The sequence below is a fragment of the Rattus norvegicus genome, chromosome 7 (assembly GCF_036323735.1).
Source record: "Rattus norvegicus strain BN/NHsdMcwi chromosome 7, GRCr8, whole genome shotgun sequence".
NCBI lineage: Eukaryota > Metazoa > Chordata > Mammalia > Rodentia > Muridae > Rattus > Rattus norvegicus.
Genome location: NC_086025.1, coordinates 125,817,062 through 125,830,194, shown reverse-complemented (window position 1 = coordinate 125,830,194; position 13,133 = coordinate 125,817,062). Strand labels below are relative to the sequence as shown.

At 42.6% G+C, this 13,133-nt stretch overlaps 1 protein-coding gene and 1 non-coding gene across 2 annotated transcripts in view; both read right to left on the bottom strand.

Annotated features, from left to right (window-relative positions):
* Pdzrn4 (PDZ domain containing RING finger 4) overlaps window positions 1-13,133 on the bottom strand; it is a 148,518-nt gene that overhangs the window by 14,771 nt on the left and 120,614 nt on the right. The window contains exons 4-6 of the mRNA NM_001108107.2: window positions 12,114-12,212; window positions 9,110-9,172; window positions 2,331-2,432 (exon numbers count right to left, since the gene is read on the bottom strand). Of these exons, the coding sequence (NP_001101577.2) occupies window positions 2,331-2,432; window positions 9,110-9,172; window positions 12,114-12,212 (264 nt within the window). The remainder of the gene's footprint in view (window positions 1-2,330; window positions 2,433-9,109; window positions 9,173-12,113; window positions 12,213-13,133) is intronic.
* On the bottom strand, window positions 9,531-9,661 carry Snora3A (small nucleolar RNA, H/ACA box 3A). Its single transcript, XR_005487661.1, has one exon. It is a non-coding gene; the product is annotated as a small nucleolar RNA SNORA3/SNORA45 family (small nucleolar RNA).

Sequence of the window (13,133 nt, the reverse complement as noted above, 5' to 3'; positions counted from 1 at the left end):
TGGACTAAGTCGCCACCCGTAGGCACCTGTGTGCCTATCTTGGAGGCTGGAGCGCATAGCGCAACAGGAGTGGAGGTCTCCTCAATGCTCCCTATCCCCCTGATTTACCTCAGCATCTCTCAGCATCACTCACTCAACTGAAGTCTGTGTGCTACCTGAGTCGAGCTGCCAGGAAGGAGGGATCACCTTCATAGGACACTGTGTCTGCACAATGTAGGTCACACACAGCACAGAGGAGAAAGAAGGGTGTACAGCCATTCAAAGGTAGTGGCTCCCAGGCTCTCCGAGAGCCCTCTCTGCCCCTATCTCCCCAGGGGAACGGGATAGTAGAAAAGCAATATCTTTAATGGTCTGAGGAAGAAAACAAGCAGGAAATGAAAGAAAGGTGACAAGGAATGAAGGAAATGAGTTATTTAAAAATATTGCACAGATGCACAATAGTGCCCCGGGCGAGCACATAGATCATTTCCAAGAATCCTGAGAGTGTGCAAAACATTTTTAAACACGTTAGGAAAAGCACACAAAAAGCTCTCCCCGCATAGAGTACACGTGCGCACAATGCACAAGACATACCGAATTTGATAGACAAAGATAGCAGATGGAAAAACAGGATTTGTTGTCTGTCTTTTTTTCCCAACCTTAGCATGTACCGTGTAAATTCTATTTTTAAAGTATGGTGTTAAGATGCATTTTCTTGGATGATTGCGCTGGAAATCCGATTTTCAAAGCAATGGTGTCTTTTCTAGTCGTATGGAACCTTTATTTTTCTTTCTTCCAGGACCAAGGGGGAAGGTAAATCCTGGTTTGAATAGGTAGCATATTATTCCGTGACATCAGTGATGTCTGTTATCAAATGTGGAAACAGTCTGGTTTGACGATTCATCCTCCAACACTGACTCTTTTAGGTGATAGTTCAGGAGGGTGAGCAAGATAGTCACCTTCTGCCAGGCAGACAGGTGTATATGACAGATAGTAGCAGGGACCAGTCTTGAGCCATTAACATCCATTCTTTCTATTGCCCATCATGGCAAGGCTGGAAATGCCTCAGCTCTAAATTCATGAGTTTCCCCAGCAGCTACACGGATGGACAGGAAATTGACTTATAACACACCTTCCTACAACATGGATGGCCACTCAATTCATTTCAGCTTACTATGAATTTTGCTGATATATATCTTTTTTTTTATTCTTTCCCCACCCCCTGAGGAAATGGTATTGGTGAGATAATTGGCTCAAGAACATTCTAGATACTTTGTACAATTTCAAATGTATTTTAAGCATTCCTTCCTAGCGAAAATGCACTCCGGCCTGTTGTATGGGCTCATTTTTTTCCCCCACTACCAAGACCTCAGGTGTGTGGCTTTACTGCGCTCCAGGCTATAGCAGACTTTATGAGAACCATTTAGAATGGTCAAGGGCATAAAGGAAATATATGCGGAAAGGGTGATCTTTTATAACCACTGGACTCAAGTCTGGAGCAGCCTGACACTGAACTCTACTTACCCAGTGTAATTTATTGAGAGAATGTCGTTACTGAGTCTGAAAAATATCAGATCAATAACCTGGGAGACAAATGGTGGTGCAGCTAACTTCCTTCACAACACTGACAGGTGGATAGGACAGTGACAACCTACGGTCCTTTCTGTTTCGATGGGACAGGAGAAGGATGTGAAAGGAGACACAAGTTAAGCACCTTTCTCCCATCATTCCCTCGTTTTTATTCTGATGACATTGTCCTCTGTCGAGATATAAAAGTACTCCTTTTGAAGCCTCTTTGTGTGTGTGTGTGTGTGGGGAGGATGCAGATAAATTATTTTTTGTCACGTTAGGTATGGAAAAGAACCTTCACGGGACTACACCATAGCTACTTTATTTGATAGAATTATTTCAGGAAGATTTAGGATGATAGCTACATATGCTAATATCATTCTCATTAGTGAATCCTTCACGATGCCTTAATATACCAATTATGTGTTTTAGATGGAAGCCTAAAGGAAGGGTCTGCACAGAATTTAAAACAATCTGCAGTCAGCTATGTCTCATTTGCTGAACCATTTAAGTAACTATCGAGCAGAGGGGGAGGGGGCTCCCATTTCGAGTGTTTTAAATTTCCCCCTACAGTTGGGTCCTAGGTCGCCTTTCTGTGGAGTCTTTAGCAGAGTAGTGTTTGGGTAAGGTTGGGCAGTGAGGATTCGGCTTTGCAGAATTTTATATTGTTTCACGGGTTATACAGACACCCAGGAAAGCGATTCGAGGTCACCTAGCAGGAGCGCATGCATGAACTGGGTGGCTACAGACTGCAGCCTCAAGATCCCGCAGTTTGCTCGGACCTGCAAATCGGGCCTGGCGATGAGCAGCACAATTCTCTTACACTCATCACTCGAGAGCAGAGCCACGGCCTCTTCCCGGTTCTGGATGTCTTCCCCGTTTATCTAGAGGAACGAACGGAAGGGGAGCATTAGTTTCTACTTCTACAATGCTGCACACAATAAATGGCAAATATCAGCTCATTTATGGCGAATGTATTGGACGGCGAGGCTCCCGCAATGGGCTCCTCTTCACCCTTCCGTGGAAAGTGCCTTCACTCAATTACACGCGTGCCGTAAGAGCCGTATCGATCCCTGAAGGATGGTGGACATCGCAGGAAGCAGTTATGTTCATAAATGTCCAACCTGCGCCCTGGCAACATACATCTAGCAACACAATTAACCAGCCCCTGACAGGTGACGTTCATCTTTCTCCGCTCAGAGTAATGGAAGTGTCACTCTGAGATAATAGTGTTGGGGAAGCGGCCAGCAGTTCCACAACTGAAATCCGTCATCCTGCACGCTCCCGGGAGCCAATTAGAGAGCTGCAGACTGCCTCTGAGCAGGCTGCTCTCCCAGGCCGCGGCTGACCCGGGCTCGGTTAATCACTTCATATTGGGGGATCTGACTCAGTTGTCCAAACATCACTCCAGTGATCTCCCAAATAAGTCTAATCCAGAGGGAGAACAGCAGCTCTTTAGGACCCTGTTACCAGCGTTGATTCCTCCTAAGCACTGCCCATTAACTCTTTCAACAAAACACATGCAATATTACAGATATAGTTGGAATATTTAAAGATTGGCGTTAAGTACACTGTATTAAATATGTAAGGTCTTATCTATGTGGGTTTGATTACAAAAACTAATAAAGTATTCTCTAAATTAAAAAAAAAAAAAAAGAAGCAGCTGCTGCTTCAGGAAGTCCCTGAAACTGACAGATTCACTAGGTTCCTCCCTCCAAGAGTTAATAAACCTGGAGAGAGTGCCCCTCCTCAGACAAGCCAAGCTACAAAGAAGACTGAGCCCAGACCAGCTGTCTAGAAGAATCAAAAACCAGCTGAGCCTCCTGGAAGACATTTATACCAATTACATCACTTGGAAAGGACACTCTGCAACCTGTTGAGCTGTCTGCTAGCTGTGCAGTGAGCTCCAGGTTCCCAGCTTTTGTGAGCTGTTGCTCATGCTGGGGTGGGCTTTGGTAAGGAAGTTGTCTTTGAGTCATTTCTGCTCCCGTAAGTAACCATTCACTCATATTCCTGTAAGTAATGCCAATAAAACTTAATGGTTTACCAAAAAAAAAAAAGATTGGCGTTAAGTAAAAATCAACTTTGAGCTTTTGATTGTGCAGGAAAAAAAATCCTACTGCAGGAAAAAAAGAATCCTACAGCGCTCAGACTTTCTTAGGTTCTAAAATTAGCATAAGCATCCTTAAGCCACATTTTCGTGTCCAGATGCATTTGTTTTTAAGTTACCATATTTTCTTTTGGGTGCTTAAAAAAATCATTTTGCTCTATTGATTTCTCAGATCCATAGAGACAATATTTTTCTACTGCTAGTGTAGTATCAAAATATGTGGAAATTTCAAGCATGGAAGAAATTCTGCCTAAATGAATTCTAATTATGTAAGTTCAACAGAGAAAAGATATGGCCGTGCTAGCCAATTTGCTTTTTTCGCCAGTCATTTTGTGTTTTCACTCAGAGTTTTTATTTTCCAGTCTCTGGGATTTGGGCCGATCCATGAGGATTATCAAACACACACACACACACACACACACACACACACACACACACACACACCCCGAAAAGCAAAACTAACGGAAGAATCTGACTTTGGAAAACAGCAAGCAATCCTGAGTCCTAAACTATTATTGTAGATAATTAGAAGAGCAGACCTCAAGTGGAAAAAAATAAATCATACATCCTGCAGGTCTTTCATACTCTTGTCTAAATAGGCACCACCTTCATTTCTTGCTTGTCCATGGGTAGACACTCTCGTGGTCACGGGTTTCATGTGTATGTCTTAGGCCCAATTCTGAAGTAAACCTTGTCCAACTAGGATGATGGTTTTTAAAGCCCACGACCTTTACTTCCTTTGGGCTAAGGACTTTTAGTCATCTCACGGTGCCTCTTGGTCGGCCTGCAACTTGTCAGTCCACCTGTCAGGCTCACCTGTCCTATCATCTCACCCTGGATATATTTGCTGGCAAACATTCTGTGATTTCTGACCTGGCTAATCTCCATCCTTTTGGTGGGGAAGGAGGGGCTGGGATTAAGTGTGCAATACCTCCCTCTCTAGTGTTGCCTCAAGCATATGCATACTTCCCCTTTTTAACCAGGCTTCACCTGCTGTTGATCCTGCCCCTCATCTCCACTATCCTGATGTTGCCATCCCGCTTGCTGGTTTCGATTAGATGCTCACAGTGGCCTTTTCAGAGGGTTGCGGTAAAGGGCTCAACCACGCACCTGCCATCGTAGCAGCTCACACACCTATAGATGCTCACGTTACATTATTGCGCTCACTGTTAATGCTTTTAATCCCCTGTGATGGCAAACCCTATCCTACCAAGTCAAGAAAACAGAGTTAAATCTATAAACTCAAATCCACAGCAGTAGGTCCGGCTCTCTCTAGACATGGACCTATTTTAGATGTAGTTTTAACATCGGAAGCCACCGATCCTGCGTCATGTTTCTTTTTCAGTCCCTCTGGCTGGCACTGTGCTTTCTTCTCTGTAAACTCACAGCGGTGTGAGTTTTGGCTTTTAGGGTGGACAGTTAAACATGAAGCATTTGTCTCGGAAGCCACTCACCTCCAGGGTCACGTGTGGGATGAAATGAAGCCACCACAGAAATCTGCCATTAAAATGTTACTCACCCTTTTTCTCTTTCAAAAGAGGGGCCACTTTAGCCCCTCTTGGTCAGTAGATTTCAGTGTGGCGTGCTTAGGCTCTTAGTTTGACGCTCAAACAGATATAAAGCGAGAAACGTGGCCATGTATTTCGGCTAAGAGTCCACTCAAAGAATGAAAGATCTGAGGCAGGGAATCAGATAGAGCTTTCAACCTTCAGCTGCCTTTGTTCCTGAAATAATGGCTTATGGTCGCGGGGCTGCTTATGAGAAGGCGGCTTGCTCTGGTGGAGGACACCAGGAAGACATAACGTATCATAGTGGGAAGACGGATGGCTGGTCCTGTCCCCCTCAGTCTCCTGAAGGACTTTTGGCTTAAGAGAGAAGGAATGAGAGCCTCGGAGGAAAACAGTATGAAGGCTGTGCTCGAAGTGAGGATCATCATTGTAGATAGTTAGATGTAGACCTTGTGTTTTCTGTGCATCGACATAGGTAAATGTTCAGTTTGGAATGGCTATTGTTGGGGGAGGGGAAAGTAGGTATTACCTTCATCCTGGGGGAGATAAATGAATCAAAAACACCACTTTAGGCCTGATCTAGGAGAAGGGAGTGTATGGAGGAGCATGCCCAAAATTCTATAAATGGCATGCTATTGGGTTTTTTTTTGTTGTTGTTGTTGTTTTTTCTTTCCTTTCTTTTTTTTTTCTTCAATGTACCAATACTTAGGATTCAATGGTATTGCAGTTGAGACAGATGGACATCTGAGATGATGACATCTAACCTATGGCATTTCTAAGGCAAAGACCTAAGTAGCTTGGTATCATAGCGGGAAGGGTACTGTGTTTTGGATGTATTTAATAACAAAGGGAGGAGAAGGGGTAGCTGGGGCTAGAAAAAGAATCAGGGAAACCTGCCATACAAGGAAAGAAAATTAATGTCTAGGAAGAGAGGCTGTGTTGTAGCAGTTCATGTAGAGTGCAGAGGATGCAGACAGCTCACTCAAATGCTGTCGTCCCACCTTGCCTTCTGGCATAGCCTTCACAGGAAGAGTCTGCCAGCACATACATGGCTGGCTCTTGGGCCAGCATGGTATCGGCTTGCTTCCTGCGTTTCTCACTCCAAGGCGCTAACCCTTTACAGTTCTGACTCAGAAACGCCTTTGTTGACTCTACACATTTCTTAGGTGAATTCCTGGGACAAATTGGACCTAAGTTCTTGTCAGTGGCAGAAGTGGGCAGAATCAGCAAGCACTTTGCAGGAGAACATATGAGAACTGGGAATGTTTTGGAGAAGCTGTCTCGTGGTTCCTCTTTTGCACAGTCCCCTTGTGATGTCTACCACCTGTGAGTGTAGTATTGTGTGTGTGTGTGTGTGTGTGTGTGTGTGTGTAATGTGTGTTATCAGGAGAAGTCTGTGGTATGCTAAAGGAGGAAAATATTAACTTTTCCTCTGAGGGAAAGCTCATAAATACACTCAACTTAGCCCACCATAATAGACAATTAAAGTTATAGTTGACCCAGAAAGGTTCATTTAAATAGAAACCAGCCAGGAAACCTTATGGCTAAGGAGAGATTTTTCTGTTTGTCCCATTGCCCTCTCCCTGGGAAAGGGGTCATTACTTGTTCATTACGAGGTATCCCACAATCTCTCAACCAGACAGATGGGAGCTATTTGTCCGTGGATATAATTTTTGTCACAGTTTTATTTAATATAATTTTACCACCACCCTTAAGACACGCTGATTCTTATGCATGTGAGACAGAATTGAATTCTAGGCCTTTTTAAAAAATGCGTCGTGTTGTGTGTTCATTTAGTTTGCTGTATTTGTCACGGAGTATAAAGCAATATGGCAAAAACACCATTTATCAACCCTGCCATGGCTTCTTCAATGAACTAATTCCATTAAAGAATTGTTTATTATTCTCTAGGCATTTTTCTTCACAAATAAATCTGCATACAAAACAGCCAAGAATCTAGAAGCTTCAAAATATGCAGTCTCATGGAAACACATGCACCCCGTTTTTAACCACAGAACTAAAGGATATATATATATTTTTTTTTCTAAATGTAATTTTTAAAACTGTGCTTGCCTAGGGGACAGTGGTTAGCTGGAAGATTGGAAGGGAGCCGGGTGATAGTGTACTAGGAGCTATCGTTGTGAAGGATAGATGGTTAGAAGAAGTGAGAGCTGACAGAGAAGCAGCCAAGAAAAATGATAATGGGCATTCGCTACATCAAAAGTGTGGCTGAATTAGGGTGGTTACTCTGAGGGGACAAAACCTTCCGAGCTCTTTGGATGCTGAACAGCTCGTTGTGTGTCCGTACTTAATGACCACGGGGAGCCAAGAAGTCACACTACTTCAGTGCATTGTAGATATTAACAAAGTGAGAGCAGTATTTCACTTGGTTTGAAAAATACAGCATCTGACCCTTCTAATATCTAGATTAACTACCAACTTAAGTGGGCTACCCTAGCAAAGCTTCTCTGTAGATTTTCTTCATCTGTCCTGAATGCCTGTTTCATTCATTGACTTGTGTGTGTGTGTGTGTGTGTGTGTGTGTGTGTGTGTGTTTGTGAAGATGCTGAATACATGTCTCAAAGAACCCCTTGTCTAGATTTCCAGAGAGCCATTTTATTCCCTGTGATGTACCCAACAATGGACACAGTTCCATTTGCTTAACTGCAGGCCACTACTCATAACTCTTACCATACTGCATACGCTTGGGGTTTTCTGGAAACTGCTTGGACTCTTTATCATCAGGAACTATTACTTTCCTAACCTCCATAGAGGATCATGGGAAGAAAGGATCTCTGGGGTATCAAACTAAGCAAGAGAAGAGGTGCGAGAATGAAGGAGGTTGGCAAGGTGGCCCTGGGTGCTGACAGGGTGGCGTACCAAGTAGCTTAGGGACTCCTCCATTATGCTAAGCTGTTCTGGGGTCTTCTGTGTGGGCTGCTGTCTTCCCACTTACAGGACGGGGCTCCCCAAGTGTATCTTGGATATTTTCAAGTGTAGCTTGGAATTGTAGCAGAATGTCTGAAGAAGCATTCCCTGGGATCCATTGGAAGATGTGGGAATTCTGGATCTGCTACTATGTCTATATGGTAAGTATGCACCCGCTACAATGTTCCACACTAGCGCCCCTTGCTGTTTCACAGCCGTGACTATGAACTCTACTGAGCAGTTGGGGGTTGGTCTGGACATTAGACTTGGTGTGGAGCCTTCCAGTCACACTTTAAGGCAAGGACCTCAGGAGCCGAGGCAAATGCAGAGCAGGGCCAGTAGCTTCCTGTTAACCACCACCAGGCTGCGAGACTCTTTCCAGCCCTGTCCCTCCCTACGATCTGTTACCGCTTCGTATTTCTCAGTCAACTGTAATGTGAACGTCTCTCTCTGTCTTTATATTTCTCTATGGAGAAGAAATCAGAGCTCTCCCATCTGGCCTTGGAATCTCCCTCTCTAGTCTTGGGCAACTGCTGGTTTGGATAGCTAGACTTTTGTATAGTAAGGGAACACATGGAACCATGTTCAAGCAGTTCGTTTTGAAAAGGGCAGCCACCAGGACTCTTGGGAGCAGCAGGTACTGTGTACCAGTCATTTATCAGCACTGTGCTAAGGGAAGTCTCAGGGAAGCTTTGCAATGATAGCAGGTTATAACTCAAGATACGAACATGGGCTTGCAAAGGAGGAAGGTAAACAGTGTCCAGTAGAGGAGCTGGCAGTCAAAGCCTCTTTCCAGGAGCTGTATATCAATAACTGTCACCCAACAACTCTAGAGAGATGATACTGCTTTTACTTTCAAAGTGCTTAAAATGATAGTATTTTGCTTTATAGATGATAATATGCAAAAGCAATGACAAGTTCTTCCCTATGCCCCCAAGGTTTTACAAGAAACAAGATAAAATGAAAGCTGTTAGATGGCCTGTGGGAAACTTGAGGAAATAAACACGTCACGTACTTGTAAAATACGATCCCCTTCTCGAATGCGACCATCCTTGGCAGCAATGCTATTTGGGTCAACCTGTAAGAGAGAAGGCATACATCTTCAGGGCCATACAATATCCTTTTGAGAGCTTACAATGTAGTTTTTTTTTTTGAAAATGTTTGCATTTAATTAGCCTCTGAAGTGGCTTTAAGCCACCAGGACACAGGCACCTCCCACACCCTTTATCTTCTCCTCAGCTCTTCTGCTGAAGAACTTGGCCTTCACGATGACAGGTTGCTTAGGGAGCGTCCCCTTCCCCAGAACTTTGTAGTAGCCCCTTTTCAGATAGTCTATGTAAAGGATGGCCTTTAACTCAAATGTAGATCAATATGGCCTCACAGAGATCCACCAACTTCACAGTTCTGAGAATATAGCATGTGTCACCCCAGGTAGGTTATGTTTCTGATCTGAGCACTAATGGGGTCACTGAAAGCCCCTACCAGTGAATCAAGACCAGCAGATTTTCTACGAGAACTCTAGCACACCAGGACAAGTGCCATGTCAGGATGTGACTCTAGTCTCAATACAATGTAGTTTTAAAACATATTAAGATACTGTAGTTTTAGACCGTATTGGCTCAGAAGTCTCCATTGATTCATGACAGGGTATGAGCCATTTTTTTTCTCGGTCACAAAGATAATGGATTCTAAAGCTGTAAACGAACCACTTTAAAGTTAACAATAATATAATGTACTTGGCAGAGCTTCAATTGCAGGACATTTTTCCATCCCTTTCTCCTCCACCCCTCCCTTCCCTTTTCACATCATTTCAGTCATTTTGGAAGCCCAGTTGTCAGATAATCTTTACCTGACAGAATGCTGTGGTGATGGTAAGAGCAGAACTTTTCTGGACCCAGGAAATTTACAGTATATAATGTGACCTGTAAATAATACTGGAACTATCTCAGGAAAGCCAACAGATCTTTTAAGCCCATACTTATTAAAGGGATTTCAGTCTCACATGCATATTATATTTAAAGAGATTTTTAATCTATATTGTTCAAGAATAAAAAATATCTATCTGTACATTCTGTTACTTGGTGACACTTTACATAGAGTGCAAAGTACATCAACTTTGCATTATTAGAACAAATAGAAGTTTAAAGCTCTACTCAGAATGTCCCAACAGTTTAACAGGCTAAACTTGAGTGGTGGCTTTCAGTTCCTTGAGGTGATTTTATCTATTAAATTCCTGGGATAGTTCCAAATCCTTGATATGGGTTTGTTGCATCAAAGCTTCTTTTCTAAGTTAAGTATTTTAAGTAATGCATGAGGTTGATCTTCTTGGCTCTGACATCACATGTTATTTCCTTATTAGGAGTCCCAGTGAATGAGGATGAGTCCAGCATAAAAACTCCCACAGTCATCCGCAGGCTGTATGAGGGCAAGTCTTTCCACAAGTTTGGTTCCCAAGGCCTCTTTACCACCTCTACAAAGAGAGGTTTCAAGTCTGACAGATTTAAATACCAGAGACTCACCAGAATGCAGAGGATTATATTATTAATGAATTGTCTCCCTTTAAAAATCCATCCAACATGTGAAACCTTGTCTTTCAAGGTTAAAACTAAGCCCAACCATCCATAAAACTGCCTGCCTCTGTATACATTACAGAAAAGGTTCAGTAAGTATTTCTTGACTCCTCCATCCTTTTGTAAGAGAGATCACTGGAGTCGCTCATTTTAAAGAAGTAGCCAAATTAATTTTTTCCTCTGGAGAGTTTTCCGTTTGGGAAGAGGCCAGCAAAAAGATAGAGAAATATACCATCGCATATTTTCAGAGTAAAATGAAAAAGAAAAGTACCCCTCTGTGTTTTCAGAGTTGTGCTGCTTTCTAGGTGTGTTTCTGGCAGATCTCTTGAATATTCTAGGCAACTCTGTAGAAATCTATTGTACCTAGTCTCAGTTTTAACATTGTAGCCATGAAAACTTAGACTGCAGAGAACACTAGGTTGGTTTGCCTAACCCTTACAGACATATCTGCAGGGATTAAGTTTTGTAATATGAACATCTTCATTTTGACTACAGGTATAGTTTTTAATAATATGTATAGGTCCTTGTCATACATGCTGTGGTTGTACATCTTGGGGTGTTTGTGGGAATTCTTACAATGGGAGAGGGAGAGGTGTCCCTGGACTCTTTTCCTTCTACTGAATTGTCTCATCCAGCCTTGATATGAGGTTTGGGCCTAGTCTTTGCATCTAGTTGTGTTGTGTTTGGTTGATATCTCTGGAAGGCCTGCTCTTTTCTGAAGGGAAATGGAGGAACAGTGTATCTTGGGGAGAGGAGAGGCAGAAGAAGGAGGACTGGAGGCTACAGTCGGATATATTGTGAGAGAGAATAAATAAATTAAAAGTCTTTATAATTAAAAAAATCTTATATACCTGTTTTGCTTTTTCTAAAGTGCTGAGATTCATTGTAATAAATTGTGCTTTATAGTCTTTCAAGCTAACACTAAAATGGTAACTCCAATGTAGCTTTTTTTTTTCCGCCTCTTGAAAATGATCTTGTGGTTGAATAAAAGAAAAGGGTAGATGTACTTCTTGGGTATTTAAACCTATTAACCCCACCCATGGAGTAAAAGAGGTGATTATTATGCCTGCTAGTTTAAAATAATTAACCAATACTGTTGTTAGCAGTGTATAAAGGATGCAATGAAATGGAAGGACAAATGTTTGGGGAGCAGGGCTGAGCTCAGCCTGCTGCTATCTTATGGGAATCTATTCAAATTGATACAATGTTACCACTTTCACACTTTTTCCTTGCTGGGATTCTGCAGGGAAAGCCTCGGTGCTAAACAAGCTGATGATAATTGCATTACTTGGGCAGCATAATTTGCTTCCCTAATTGAAAGTGGCAAGAGTTGGAAGGCAGCCAGTTCTTCACATTCAGGCCTTGGAAAGAGGCTTCCCTCCTTCTGAGCCCTTTCAAGTCCTCCTTCCCTTCTCCTTCCTGTCATGTCTTCACCACAGCATCTCTTACCTCGCTGACATAAATGCCTGTGTCTTCTTCATCATCGGTTCGGTAGCAGACTGTCAGGCCCAGCTTCTCTTGACTGCTAACACGACACAACTCGACTTCCTGAGGGAATGGTATGCATATTGAGACGTTAATCTCAGAATGGAAATTCAAAGATGTATTTCCGGTCACTATGAGGAGTTTTAAACATCATCGTCTAACATCTGAAATTATATTAACGTTTGGGACCAAAAGCATTGAAATTTATTTTCATCAAGATGTTTTTTTTGAATACTTAAACCAACTTTTTTTTCCAATGTCCACTCTGTAGTTGGAAATACGGAGAATTGCATGAATTTGCATGCTGAACTGCATAGGTTATTAAGTTGGGATTATAAAAGAAAGTAGAAAAAGCTTTGCAAACATTGCTATGGATTTTTTGTCTGTTATGTAATAAAATGACATAAGTTTGAACAACAACAACAACAACAAAAGCTACGCTGAATCGTTCCATTAGTTCTTCCTCTGAGTTTTATACAATGTGATAAGAAGCAAGGATTTGTATAGGTCAGGCCAGCGTTTTCCATTATCCTGCAGAAACCCCCAACCTTGGAAAGAAATGGGTTCATCCAGCTGAAGGGAGAGACTTCGACCGCCATACAGGGCAGAGGCAATGATTCAGAACACAGCAGTGAGTGAACAAGAAAATACATTCAGTGACAGGCACTGCTGAGGGGCTGGGAACGGCAGCTCCAGGTAATGTGTACTGGATCTATTTCCTGATTTATGTCCGGTAAAATAATAATAAATTTCAGTTTCATATAATGAAATGGGCTTGTGCCACTTTCTGATGCTGACTGAGATAAATCACACAATTCCAAGCGTTGAAAAGCGCAGCTATAATCTTGGGAAACTTGTTCCTACTGGGGAGAGTGTTAAGACCTACTACTAAGTAGTCGGAGGAGGGAGTGATTTGGAAGGGAAGCCAGGCTCTTGGCTTCAGCCCCGTGGAGCTGTGTCCTTCTCTGTGCTGTTGGTATACCT